Source organism: Centruroides sculpturatus, unplaced genomic scaffold, assembly GCF_000671375.1.
Source record: "Centruroides sculpturatus isolate CEXI.00-Female unplaced genomic scaffold, Cexi_2.0 scaffold851, whole genome shotgun sequence".
In the NCBI taxonomy this organism is placed as follows: Eukaryota; Metazoa; Arthropoda; class Arachnida; order Scorpiones; family Buthidae; genus Centruroides; species Centruroides sculpturatus.
In genome coordinates, this window is record NW_019385139.1 from 372,415 (window position 1) to 387,186 (window position 14,772).

General features: G+C 27.8%; 1 protein-coding gene across 1 annotated transcript in view; it reads left to right on the forward strand.

The window, feature by feature from the left end:
- The window catches only part of LOC111635312 (signal peptide peptidase-like 3), a 50,507-nt gene extending 37,390 nt beyond the window's left edge, over positions 1-13,117 (forward strand). The window contains exons 8-13 of the mRNA XM_023380243.1: positions 862-933; positions 1,462-1,550; positions 3,741-3,786; positions 7,164-7,311; positions 9,061-9,170; positions 11,794-13,117. Coding sequence (XP_023236011.1) covers positions 862-933; positions 1,462-1,550; positions 3,741-3,786; positions 7,164-7,311; positions 9,061-9,170; positions 11,794-11,862 — 534 coding nt within the window. The 3' untranslated portion in view covers positions 11,863-13,117. The remainder of the gene's footprint in view (positions 1-861; positions 934-1,461; positions 1,551-3,740; positions 3,787-7,163; positions 7,312-9,060; positions 9,171-11,793) is intronic.
- The last annotated feature ends 1,655 nt before the right edge of the window (positions 13,118-14,772 follow it).

A 14,772-nucleotide genomic window follows, 5' to 3' on the forward strand; every position in this document is an offset into this window, starting at 1 on the left:
GCATTATAAAAACACATTCAGTTAAAGTTTGTATTTTATTCTCATGCTTTAACATTATTTTCATACTATGTATGTATGAGAGAAAAAAATAAGTATACATATTTGTATTTATTAGGTAATTTAATTAAGACATTTAGTGAAAATTTCCTGAAGTTTAATCTTATAATATAACACTTCTATTTAGATAATTTGGTATTTCAATAAAAATAAATATTACAATTTCAATGGTAATTTTCAATATTCTGAAATATTGACCATTACTCTAATATTATTGAAATATTCTAACATTTGGTATTGCTAAATTAATCATTTATTAATAAAAGATTCTCTTAATGTATGTATCAATAATAAAAATTTAAATAATTTAAATTTACTAAATTAAAAAAAATTAAATTAAATATTTTTTAAAAATCAATCTCTAATATAGATAATAAGATGAAAAAAATAATAATTTTTGGTGTAGGACTTTTGTAATTATATAATATCAAAATAAACTAACTAAAGAGATTGGATTTCATAATAAAGCAGTAGTTCATTAAACCATTTTAAGGTGAAGTTGTAAATACCTGTAGTTAATTTTTGTGGCTAGATATTTGCAGCATTTTAGAAGGAAATCTTGGATAAGATATTTACCTCAAACATCCAAAAAGTTAATTAATTAAATAATGTATCTTATAATTGGGCCTGATAATGGAACATTTCCTGAAAAAATTTAACTTTTTAAAACCTGACTTAATTAAGGTGCTTTATTATTATTATTATTATTATTATCATTTTAATTATATATTTGTAATTTATTTTGAGTTGTATATAAATTTTTGAAATTTGAAAGAAACATAATAAATTTATTTGTTTTTTTAGGTATTCTTTTCGTCATATATATTTAATGCTAATGTTATGGTTAAAGTTGCAACTAGACCAGCTGAAAATCCAGTAAGTTTCTGCTAAATACTGTATGTTTATATAGATTACAAAATTTACTTATACATAAAATATATAGGATGAGTCAAAAGTACCTTGCACCCATTTTATTCCAAAAGTACTGAAGATGTATTTATTAATTTTGTTAATGTCATAGTCATATATGAAAAGGCTGCAAGTGACATACTGTGTATATGTAAAAATTAAAATGATAAATTAGTATTATTTTATTAACTCCTGTAGTATTCTTAATTATATATATTTTTTTATTCTTATTTTTCTTCTTTTATATTTTGACACATAAACAGANGTTTACAACAGCTGTGTGGAAATATGGTATATGTAATTCTTTAGTAACTACTATCAGAAGTTGCTAAAGAATTACACATTTCATTTTATCAATTATACATTTTGAACAAAATGTAATGAATACTTTGAATTTTTTTATGAGATTAAATTAGTCTTGATTAATTTCAACTTTAAATTTTTAATAGCTTAACAGAAGTTTTAATTATAAATTGTTTAAATTAAAACAATTAGGTTGGAATTATGGCAAAGAAGTTTCATTTGGGTGGTGTTGTGAGAGAAGCTCCAAAACTACCATTACCAGGCAAGCTTGTTTTCCCAAGGTACATTTCCTTTTTTATAATAAGCAGTACTTTCCATTCATGTTAAATGTGCAACCAGACATAATAATTTGCTAGTACTTTATCAATAATTATTGATTTCTTTTTACTCATAAATTCAGCTAACACAAAAGTTGAGATAAATTAATTAATATGTTATAATTTAGAACATTTGAGCATCAGTTGCTTAGGAAAGTAACACTTAACTTTTCAATTGGTTAGTTTAACTTCACTTTAAACATTTGTTGATTAGAAATTTAATGGCTTTTGTAAGATTAGGTGTATAAAAATAACCGCTTAAAATAGGAACATTTTGTTCTATTGGATGGTATTTCTTCTCATAACATCAATGGCTTGAATTTTCTAAGCATTAGAGGTCTACCACCAAACAAAAGAAGTGTTTTGTAACTTCTAGATTGAGGCATAATTATAGATTAAAGAAGCAGTTTAAAAAAGATACCAACAATGAATTGTGTATTTCTTGATATGAGAGATTTTACACAATATTCCCTTGAAGAATGTAAAGATTAGTGATGTAACGAATATTTGGTTACTATTCGGTATTTGGCCTATTTTTCACTATTCAGCCGAATACCGAATATTTAATCACTATTCGGCCGAATATTGAATACCTAAAAACAGGAGTAATAAATAACAAAAACACAGTAAATTAATCATTTTGGTAACTTTTATTAATGCTGAACATACATTTCAAACATTATATATTTGTATTTTTTGTATCCATTTTAAAGATTTTGTTATAAATGTTATTTTATAAGTTAATGCTGATCTGTGAAAAACGAAAAACATTACTCATTAAAGCTTATTGGATTTCTATAAAGCATCAAATAGGTATAATGTTTTTTTATAAGTATTTGTTAGAACCAGATTCTTTATTAAAAGTTTAAATAATTTTGAGATATATCATTATATTCATAATCATCATAATTGAATCAAATAGAAAAATCAATAAAGTTCAATTCTATCCTATATTTGAAAATGTCAGATTGATGACTGTTTATATGTAATTTATCAATTTTGACGATATGATAGATTTGCATTATAAAAACACATTCAGTTAAAGTTTGTATTTTATTCTCATGCTTTAACATTATTTTCATACTATGTATGTATGAGAGAAAAAAATAAGTATACATATTNACATGCATTTAGCTTTCCGAAGTCTATGACAACAATTGTTTGTCATTGACGGCCGCGAATTTCGTGCCAATAAGCTGCCTCGACTTGTTCGATTATGTTATCGACTCAATTTCATATTTATTTTCACATTTTCACTTCGCAGTCCTTCTCTGTTCTTTCTCCGTTATTTACACGTGTAGGTCATTTCATTGTTATCCACATTTGATATCATCATTTATCGCATACTTTCCATAACACTCTTGTCTGTCCACTACAACTGCCAAGAATTAATGCAATTGGTGAAGCATAGTGACAGCAGGCCAATAGAGAGCAGGATCCTTGCCATAATGCGGTTTGCGCGCCAATTTTCGTACATGCTTTAATCAAGCCGAATAGTTTGGCTGAATATTCAGCTATTCGGCCATGCTCTTGGCCGAATATTCGGTATTCGGCCTGAGGCCGAATATACTATTCGTTACAACACTAGTAAAGATGCATTGAGCAGTTGCAAAATGTATGAAATGATATATCTTCTTTTACATTAGACAATTGTTTTTCAAAGGCTGGTTTGTTTGCAAGAATAAGAGTAGTGATAAATATATTTACTAACTTGTGTTCAAAACATTAAATAACTTCTCTGAATGATTAAACGAAAGATACAAACAACTGATCATATATAATTACCTCAAATCTGCATTGTTGACAACAGCTGTGTGGAAATATGGTATATGTAATTCTTTAATAACTACTATCAGAAGTTGCTAAAGAATTACACATTTCCAATAGTAGCAATTTGCAATTTTGAGGCAAACCTTAATAATTCAAAACTCAAACTCTGAATTTCCCTCCTCTAAGATAATAAGGTTCCACTACAATTGTATTAAGGCTAGATCCAAATGACATTTCTGATAAAATAATGCAATTAGAAAAACATATTTGAAATTTTATTTAATTAAATAAAACTTTATCTTAAATAGTAATTTATATAATTTTTATTATCTAAGATTTACTTTATATTAGTTCAATAATAATGTGTTGAATTTAATGTTATAGTATGCATAACAGTGGACATTTTTCTATGTTGGGACTTGGTGATATTGTAAGTATATTTAACATATATGAAACAATTTAATCACTCATTTGTATCATGATATATTGAGAGTTTTGAATAAAACTTATTCTTTTGTTAGTTAAATTTAACATAAAATTTATAATAATTGATTTTTAAATGAATGTTATACCATATTTTCGTGGATTGACCACATGCCAATTATAACTAGGGAGACCAGCATGCCAGACCCCAGGGTTATTGGCATGCCAGTTAAAATTGCAACTAAAAAATAAAGTTAATCAGATATAATAGAACTAGTTGTTAAATAAATGTTAAAGAAAATATTCTTCTGAGTACAATAAAATAACAACATTGTAATTTGGCGGACTTACAACCAGGAAGAGAGTTTTTGTTTACAGGGTAATAAAATAATTAGCAACTTATTGACTGTAGTTGTAGTTACTTAGTCAGTGTGGGCTGCACTGATAATCTGTTTGAAATAGTTTTACTACCCTGACCTTGAAAGATAACACCTTTCTCTCAAATTTCACACAAAGCAGATGCTAATTTGTAAATTGAGATAATTTACAGGACATTTCTGAAATTTGATGTTTATTTTTGCATTTTTAGATCAAATTACAATAAAATAACATTAAAAAAAGCAATTTTGGCATTTCACGAGTATTTTACATCAGAAAGAAGACAAAATGCAGAGATTAAACATATAATCTTAGTTTTTGATGTAATGCTGACACTTTCACAATTTTAGAATAAAAACTGGCATCTATGAGATGCCACATGATATATCTTGTTTCATTTTTTTTAACCACCCTCTGGAGAGGAATGTATAACCTCACATAAACCAACTAGTTTTTACATATGGAAATATCTGATTACATGGTCTCCCCAAATAGACCAGCATGCCAAGCAATCTGCAAAAATACGGTATATAATTCACAAATATGTATGACTTAAAAAAGCAGCCAGTTGATGATGTTAAAAACTAAAACATTAATTAATGATATATATTTTTTTTAAATTCAAATTGATAAAAATTAGTAATAATCATACTTATTACTACTTGATGATGATCTTTTATAAAACACTTTTTCAGATATTTTAAATAAGGTCCACCAGTAGCTCAATGGATAGAACCACTGAACACTGGTAATTGGTCCCAGATTCGCACCTGACAAATGGGTTGCTTGGAGTTTTTTTTGGATTTCCTTCAAATGTCTAATGCCTAAATAAGTGCCAGTTCCCCATAGAAAGTCCTTCTGGGAGGCATCTGTCCTGGCAGATTGCCTTATCCCATACAACATTTTAAAAGCAGTTGATGTTTTATGACTAAAATAGCTAATGATATTTTAGTTATTCTTGGCTCATATGCTTAGTGGATCATACATAATTTAATAATGATTTAGTATTTGATTATTTTATCTTTCATCATTTGATGATTTTTTTTTATTCTGGATAGATTTGATATTGAATGGTTCCTACATACAATTTTGAAGTTAGAGATAAAAAAATAATAATAATAATATAACAACAAATATTCCTATCAAATGGCTTTGGAACCATGTTATATTGCTTTTCTGTAAATTATTTCTATAGGAAGGAATATCAGTCCATACTAACAATTACCTTGTTAAAACATATTTATTTTGCCAATTACCCAAGGACTATATACTACAAGGATAGCCAGATCCCATATATTCATTAGCTTGACCTTGGATCCATGTGAAGACGTAACAAGACCTATACTTCAACATGATAGATGATTTCAAATAACAAAATGTGGTAAAATACTAAAATCATTTATTATTTACTAAATTACTACTAACTGTAAATTACTATAGAATTTTTGGATTTAATAAGTTTGCACAAAGAAATTTAAAAGTCCTTTGTCTAATATGTATTTAATAAATTAACCACGTAATAAAAAATATAGCTTGTTATCTTACTAAATTTTTTATTTTTTTTCAACAATTACCATTTTCAGAAAACATTTTTTTCAAAATTTTTCTTGTTTAACCTATCCCACGTTGGAATTTTTTTCCATCACATGTTGCTCCACATTTTTATTATTTTTTGCTAATGAAAATGCTACATTTTAGAAAATAACAATTGTGGCTATTGTATCATCCAAAATTATTTTTTTATTTTGCATAAAGAAAATAGATATACAGTTTAACCTGCTTATAACATCATCCATGGGACCGGCAATTTTTTGACGTTATAACCGAGTGTCGTTATCTGCGGGGTCATAATTTCAGTTCCATAAAAGTATCAAGTCTGTTTAAGAATCTATTATAAAATTCATCTAATTTAGTATCGTATGTATAAAAGTGCAAACTAAATATTTAAATCAACTTTATTTACATTATTATGTCTAAATTTACAACGATGTAATTAAAAATTTCAAAAATTATTTTTTATAAGAAATTTTTATTTGTCAAGTTTCGATAATGGCGGCACTTTCGGTTTTAACGCCTGGATGATAATTTTCTCGTTTCTTGCTTATCTATCAATGGACATGAAGTCTAATATATTTCACTTTTAGGTTAAAGTAATGTATATCAATTAAAAAGAAACAATAAAAATATTCATTTAAAAAAAGTCAGTTATTTTAGATTGTAAACTACAACACGAGTATGAGAGCTATGCAGACTAACCCACTGTCACGTCGTTTAAAGGGGTGGCGCATCTCACCCCACCGAATCAGGTGGTGACAGTACCACCCACAATCGTTCTAGGAAGNAAATAATTTATATAGTTTTTTTTATGTCAAATTAAGCTTTTTGTTAGAAATAATAGCCCTTTCATTCTTTTGCTACATGGAAAAATAACAATAGATACTTATAATGCAACTAGATTTACAATTAATTATAAAAAAAGTTTGGATAATTTCAAATTTTATGAATCCAAGAATCTAATTTTAAGTAAGATCTTAATTATCTCTCTTTAAAATTTTAACTACATTGTTTTTATTTATTTGTTGCAGTGATTCACAATGACTAAGAAAGAAATTTTAAATAGTTGTTAAAATTTTGAGAAAGTTATAAAATAACAGGATTTGTACTTTTAGGTTTTTATATTTAAATTGTAAAATTAAGTATAAAAATAAAATATTAAACTTTTATAAGAATTATTATATAAAATCTCATTTAATTGGTTTGTTATACTAAGCAAGCTTTAACAAACCTGTTACAATTAAAAATTTGGTCAAAAAAGTTCACATTAATTAAAATAGAAAAAAAAATTTGACTGCCTTACATAAAGTTATACATATACTTCATATATATTTTATGTAATAAAAATAAATTATAAGAAAATAAAATTATGAATCTTATTTTAACTAAATTTTATTAAATTTATCTTATGTGTTAAAAGTATATTTAATGATGATAAATAATACTTTTTAGGTTATGCCTGGACTATTGCTTTGTTTTGTTTTAAGATATGATGCTTACAAAAAATCACAACTAAGCTCAGCAGAAGCAGGTGTTCCTCCTCCTAATCAACTTAATAAAATATCTTATTTCCATTGTTCATTGATAGGATATTTTTTAGGTAAATCATTAAGAGAGATTTATTCTTTTATTTTAGTTGTTTTATATCATAAGACATTCATAATATCTAGCATTATTCAAATACTGATGGAAAAAAATCACTAATAAATGCATAATGACATATAATTAATTATCTCTGTTCATACTACACATGTTGCATACCTCTATACATTCATAAAAATTAACTTTATTAATTGAAAAATATTGAGTAATTGATAAAACAACAAAGTTAGATGTTAAAAATTCTCATACTGTTACAAATAAACTATTACTGTACAAATAACTACTGTTTATATCTTAATATAAACAGAAGTATCATGATGCATTTAATTAATAGTGATAGGTAAGAAGTGTTTTGAAACACATGCCATAAGCAAATATTTGCATTTTCTATTTTGTTTCTACCTTCTGCATGTATCATGCAATATTTTGAATTCACCATTTCACTAGAGACTAATTGAAAAACTATCTAAAAATGATCATTATTGATGATAAATTTAGCATCATTTACCTTAAACAAGCAGCATTTTGTTGTGTTCTTACAGTTTAAATGTTGTTGAAATAGAAAAGTTATGTTATTAAATAGAAATATCTTTTTTGTTTTTTTAATGAAAGTTTAAACTATTTTACTGTTAAATATCTGTAATGATATATTTTTCAAACATTCAAAGAATTCTATTCTATTCTAGAAAGTATAGATTAATGAAATGTAGTAACTGTTAAAATTATTGATTGTGTAAAAGCTAGAAGGCTGTAAAACAGTTATTAAGAAGTAAAATGATTGCTTCATTTGTATGAAACAATCATACTTGCTTCATACAAGTGAAACAATTAAGCTTGCATTTTAAGCTCAATTATAAATCAGATACAATGAAAGATGTGAAGACATCTTTTAGTTATATATGATTTATAATTGAACTTACAATATAAGTAGTTTAAACGAAGAAAGAGTAACTTTGATTGAATTCTAATTAGTAGTTTGTTCTTGTTCTTTCTAAATTGACATCATACAAAAGGTGCCGAAGAAAGATTCTTATTATACAAACTCATAATACAAAAATAAAGCAGTCTATTGAAATGAGGTTTGTGATAAAAGAAAGAATAACTCAAAAGTGTTTTAGTGCAAATGTTTATAATGGTACAGTACTAGTGGCTTGCGGAATTAAAAATGGTGTTAATATAGGTAAAAGTGTAATGTGTGTGTTGTGATTAGCTAAAACAAAATCATTAAAACTGTGCAAAGAAAATATTACTGAAACTACAGAACACCACAAACACCACCACCAAGTGTCCCTTCAATTTACGCTTGAATGCAGAAATTTAAAGATACAAGAAGTGTTCAGAACTCAAAAGATTATGGCTGCTCATCAACATTGTATGAATCTGGAACAGGCTAGAGAATTGTTCTGTTAGAGTCTAAGGAATTCAGAGGTTTTTTGAATGTGTGCTAATAAAATAATCTTTGATTTCTTTTACTGTAAACTGCATGTCAATAGACCATTTTGTTTTTGTGTTTATGAATTTGAATTACTGAATCTTTACTACTATTCAAAGTAGTAAAGATCTTTCTCAGACACCCTGTATATTTTTGGAGATATTTATAATTATGAAGTAGTTAAAATATAATTAAAATATATTTCTCTCTATTAAAATATGTTTAGTTAAAAAAAAAATTAATACCTTTACATAATACAAGTATTTAAAAATTTTGTTTTGAAGGTAATTTTAAATGATATAATTTTTTTAAAAGGTTTATTGACAGCTACTGTATCATCAGAAGTATTTAAAGCTGCTCAGCCAGCTCTTCTCTACTTAGTTCCATTTACTCTGTTACCTTTACTTACGATGGCTTATCTAAAGGTAAGAATAAATTCTGAAATTACCAGACTAATTACTATTGAATATATTGAGATTAAAATTATTCAAAAACAAGACTTTTTTTTCTGCTGTCAAAATTTAATAGACCTTTTTTATATACCGTATTTACTCTCATATAAGACAAGGTTTTTATTCATTTATCACAGCTTCAAATTCCTAGGTCATCCTATAAGCGTGAACGAAAGATTCTTTGCATTTTTGCAAGTAATTTTTGTGAACAGTGTATTCGCAATTTTTACTGGATGCTTACCGTCTTGTATTTAAAAACAAGTATTTTATCTGGATCATTTGAATCATTCTTGTATCTTGTCAGGAGTAAAGATGAATAGCAATAAGAATAGCAAAGCTTTTGAATTGAATTCCAGATTGAAATTCCAAAATCACACAGGAGCCCGATATAAGTTTTAATCCATTCCCACGTGAAAACAGATGATTATTCGGAAATCAGAATTTGGATAAACTCGTAAGTGTAATTGATGGAGAGTGGATTTGACTGTTAAGAATTGGCAAAAAAAAAGGTTCCCGTTTGTCCAGCTTTACATAAACAAATTATGTTGTCGATTATTTTGATCTTTAAAGTCACACCTTGTCCTATATGCGAATAAATACAATATTTTTTAAATAATTGTTTTAAAGGTTATGTTATTCAAAAATTTAAATGTGTATAAATTAAATACTTTGAATAATATACTCAAATATTCTAGGTTAAAATGTTAAAAGTCTGTTTAAATAATCTTTTTGATATAGATTAATAGTTTTATTTATTCTATATATTAATCAAACCAAAAAGATGTAAAAATAAATCATTTATAAGAAAATATAATTAAGTTTTGATTTTAAAATATTAAAAGATTTCAGTGTCTTTGAGTTTTAATTATCCATAATCAAGAGCCTAGTTCTTTATTCTGTAATGTCGTTATTATTTCAGTTTGTTTGTAGAGAACTGTTTAAAAAAGTCGTATTTGTTTTACAGAAAATTTAGAACTTTCCATTAAACAGATTATAATTTTGTGTAATTATATACTCAAGAAATACTTGAATATTTTATTTTTTTGTTCATATGCAGATGTATAATATTTTTTGAATAGTTACATATATTTTCTTAATAGTTATTTTAAAAGTCTTTAGTTTTCTCAAACTCTTTTATATCATGAATACAGTAGATTCTTGCTGATCCAGCATCTCAGTTATCGGGCATACCCATCCAGTGTAATTGCTTATGCACTGTCTTGTTTACCAGGTTTCATTTCTTTGTAGAATATTGAATTTTAGTGCACTGTATTATTTGCCATCCTGCCTCCAAAAAGAATTGCTACTGAAGGGCAACAGGTCCTACCATTCATTGATTTTAGGCCCACACACACTCATGCAATCTGCCACCCAAGGTTGGCTATATTAGCATAGTCTGCTGTACATAAAATATGATTTTTAGAAATGTATGTTTTTAAAGTTAACTTATAATTTTAATTACTTACATTAATTGATGAATATATATAATATTTGCATCCATGCCAAATCTTATACTTTTTAAATGAATATGAATATGATATTTTTGAATATTTTTTATTTTTAATAATACTTTAGTTTTCTAATTTTGAAGTTTAGTGTTTAATTGTTGGCATTCAATAGGATTTTAACATTGTTTAAATGTTATAATTTGTAAACAATCTGTACAATAACTTTCAAATGGACTAGAATTTTATTTTAATACCACAATTTAGTTATACTTCTCTCTGTGTTGTCTTGTATTTTCAACTTTTAATATATACAATTTCTCTTTTTTTCTTATTAATTAGAGAACTCATTATATTTAATAGGTATCATCTGTATCAATAATTTAATTTTAGGCTGTGTACACATTCGGCGTTTTGCATTGCGTTAAACGTGCGTTAGCAGCGTACACACCACGCGTTAGCTCGGTGTTCGATGACCATTTAGTGGAGCGTGAGCACTGGCTCAGTTTGGAAATGGACGTGAAAGTAATTGCTTGTGTGTGCCTCCTCCATCATCGCTATAAAAGACGATGGCAGAGGCAAAAAGAATTTTGGGTGCACTCAATATTACGAGATAGACTGACGCATGGAATGTTTGTGACGTTGTATCCAAAACTAAGACAATATGAACCCAAATTTTAAAATTCTTCTAGAATATCTATAAAATCATTTGACAATGGCTGGTCTCTTTTAGATTTCATCAATAAATAGATCAGTATCAAAATGATCATTCTCCATTTTGGCCAACGTACGTCCACTCTACCCGAAAGCGTGCGATTGAATGTACAACAACATGGCAGCACATATATCTCAAAGTGTGCGGCTGACACCCACGAAACACGTGTTCTAACAAAAATCTATCAACGCACGTTTGAGTATGTATACCTATGCAGAACTCTTGGTTCTTTAAAACTCCTAATGTGTACATGGCCTTATTTTAAATTTTTTTAACAAAGTCAATAAATGAATTAAAAATACTTGTATTATATTTAATGAGACATGCCATTATATAATTTGTAACATTTTTATGAAACTTTTTTTAACATTTCTATTTATTGACAAATTAATTGAATGTAATTTATAATAATTGTAATATTTTAAACTTTTTACAGGGAGATCTGCGACGCATGTGGAGCGAACCTTTTATAGTTACTCAACCATCTAAACATCAAGAAGTTTGAATTAATCATAAAAATAAGACTATTATAATAATTGACTTGACTGTTGCTAGGCAACTGCACTGCCCAAACCAAATGCTACAGCCCCAGGCAACTAGTCCTTTGATCTCCTGAGGCTAGAAGATATTTTGGAGGCCATCAAAGAATCTCATCTAAATTTTACAATAAGGTGTAGAAATTTGCTAGATATCTGTTATTGGAATTAAGTTGGCAAGATTGGAGTGCCTTATAAGTTGTGAAGAACTTTCATGTTTGGAAACTTTGTTTGAGAAGTTTATAAACTTGATGCTGAAAGGAAAGTCAGTTTAGCAAGACTTTAAAAAAGCTTAAAAAGTGAAATTAAATATCAAACAAACAGATCATGACGTCAATATTTAAATCCACATAGAGAATTTGAACAGAACTTTATACAAGATTTTTTTGTGTATTAGTCTAATTTGTTGTTTGTGTTTTTAGAGATCAATTTTTTTAAGTTTCACAAAAGTAAAAATAACTCACATAGGGTTGTCTCGTTAAATATTTTGCATTTTAATTTGAAAAAATGTCATTGCCGACAAGCAGATAACACATGAAAGCTTTTCTGTAAGAAAGGCAAAAAAAAACAATTTTGGTGCATTCCCAGAGTTTTATAAATGCATGTTTTGTTGGGCTTCCAGAATATTTGTTTTTCATATATAAAATTAATATATAGTTAAATTGCCAGTTTGAATCTAGATCTGACAATTTGAAATAACTCAAGATTGTGAGATATAAATATATTATATATATAAATATAAAATATATCTGGCAGCTGTAAATATAGAAATTTATTATGGGAATATACAATTACCCATAATTTATTCACAAATAGAAACAAAACAAGTACTATTGTTTTAAATCATCAGGGAAAAGCAACATAGTTTCTGACACTCATGGTGCAAAGTAATTTAAAAATCTAAGGTATGGTACCAGCAGAGTCGAAAAAGGAAAAGAGTGAAATGGTCTTGTACAGATACATCTTATTTTAATTCCCTACATTTTACAATTTATTCTCCAGTAGGGGTTGTGGATAGAACACTTTTGTTGTATAATGTGTCACATTTGTAAGATTTTGTATGTGATTTTGTTCTTTATTGTGAATGCACACTGTGTGTGTATACAAAGTCTGCAATATACATAAGTCATTGAAATGTCCCCTAGTAGAAAGATGTTCTGCCATTTTGATACTTGAATATATTTAAAGGTCTCTGTAATAAAGTAATCATACCTTTTACAATTACTTATGTGGAGTGTTTCTTTTAATTATTCTTGCATGTACAGTTTTTTATAATCTGTCATAATATTGAAATTTAAAATTTTAAATATTATTAAAATCTGGATGACAAAAACTCTGATTTTTAATGGCACTTGCATAATTTGGTAAGTATTGTATGTTTAAAACATTCTAAAACCCACTAACACCAAAGCACTTATGAACAACTTTTTCTGGATGCAAGCTTTGTAGGTTCTGGTGGGTTGCATGCATTTTTTCTTGCAGAGTTGTAGATTTTAAGCCTGTCAAGTCATCATTATCACTGTCCATGGGAGTAGTGCCCGTACCATTTTCACCATCCTTTTCCACCTTTCTCTGTCTAGGGCACAGTGAACCAGTTCCTGAATACTATTTTTGCATCATTCTTTCACATCATCCATCCATTTCCCATGTGGGTTGTCTCTTATTTGTCTCCTCCATGATTCAAAGTGTTAGTTTTAATTTCTCACGTGCTCATTCTACAGATGTGACCAGAGAGACCGTGTTTCCTTTGGATGGCACATTGGAATAGCATTTTCTCATATTGGACTCTTATAAACTGTCATTTGTAACCCTATCATGCCAATCTACTCTGAGTAGCTTCCTATAGCATTTTCTTTCAAAGACTTCTAGTCGTCTTCTTGCTTCCTAGTGTAAGACCCATGCCTCACAGCCATTGAGTATGTCCAGAATTTTTAATTTTGTTTTTATTGTAATGGTTTGACTTTTTCAAATGTCCAAGGCTTTGCAGATCCTTTGGCTACTCTTATTTTTATTTCTTTAGGATAGTCTAGATTTTCAGTCAGCTTTCTCCCTAGATATATAAATTCTGTATCCTTTTCAATTCTTGTTCCATTTTGTTAATTCCTTTTGCCTTAATTTGACCTTCCAAATAACATCATCATGGTCTTTTCTAAGTTCATGTGCAGTCTGTATCTCATGCATTCTTCATTTAAGATAACTGTGTTTTCCAGATCAGTTGCATTTTCTTCAAGAATTACAGTATCGTATGCTAATCTAAGGTGGTTGATTCTTTGATCATGCACAGATGTGTCTTTGATATCACTTCTGATGCATTCCATTGCCCTTTCTAGCAGAATTATGAATAAAAGTGGCAATATTGGGTCTCCCTGTCAGGTACTTTTCTTGTTTTAAACCATCTTTTAAGACTTCCAAAATTTCTCACTGCTGCCTTGAATTTTATTAATGTCCTGTAGAAGTTATTTTTATGTCCACTGAAAGGTACCGTCCTATCGAGTATCAACATACTATATAATCTCCAGTTCACTAGTTACTAAAATAAGATATGCTAATGATATGCATACTAGTAATATCAATAATCTCTTCTATACACACTGTAAAATAAACGACTTACTTCTGCTGTAAACCAAAACAGTGCTTATTTCCAAATGTTTTCACAAACATTTTCGAACTTAGTTCTTCTTCAGGTGAATAAAACGGGTAGAATCGATGTTGTTCGAAATATGAACGCAATGTTCTAAGGAAACTCGTGCAATCATCGTATTAAACTTGCGCATGCTCTGTAGATAGAAGGATCGCTTTTGGCTTCACGGACCCTGACATACAAGCTGTATTTGACGAGGCAAAGATAATTTACACCACACAGCTAATACACCATTTGC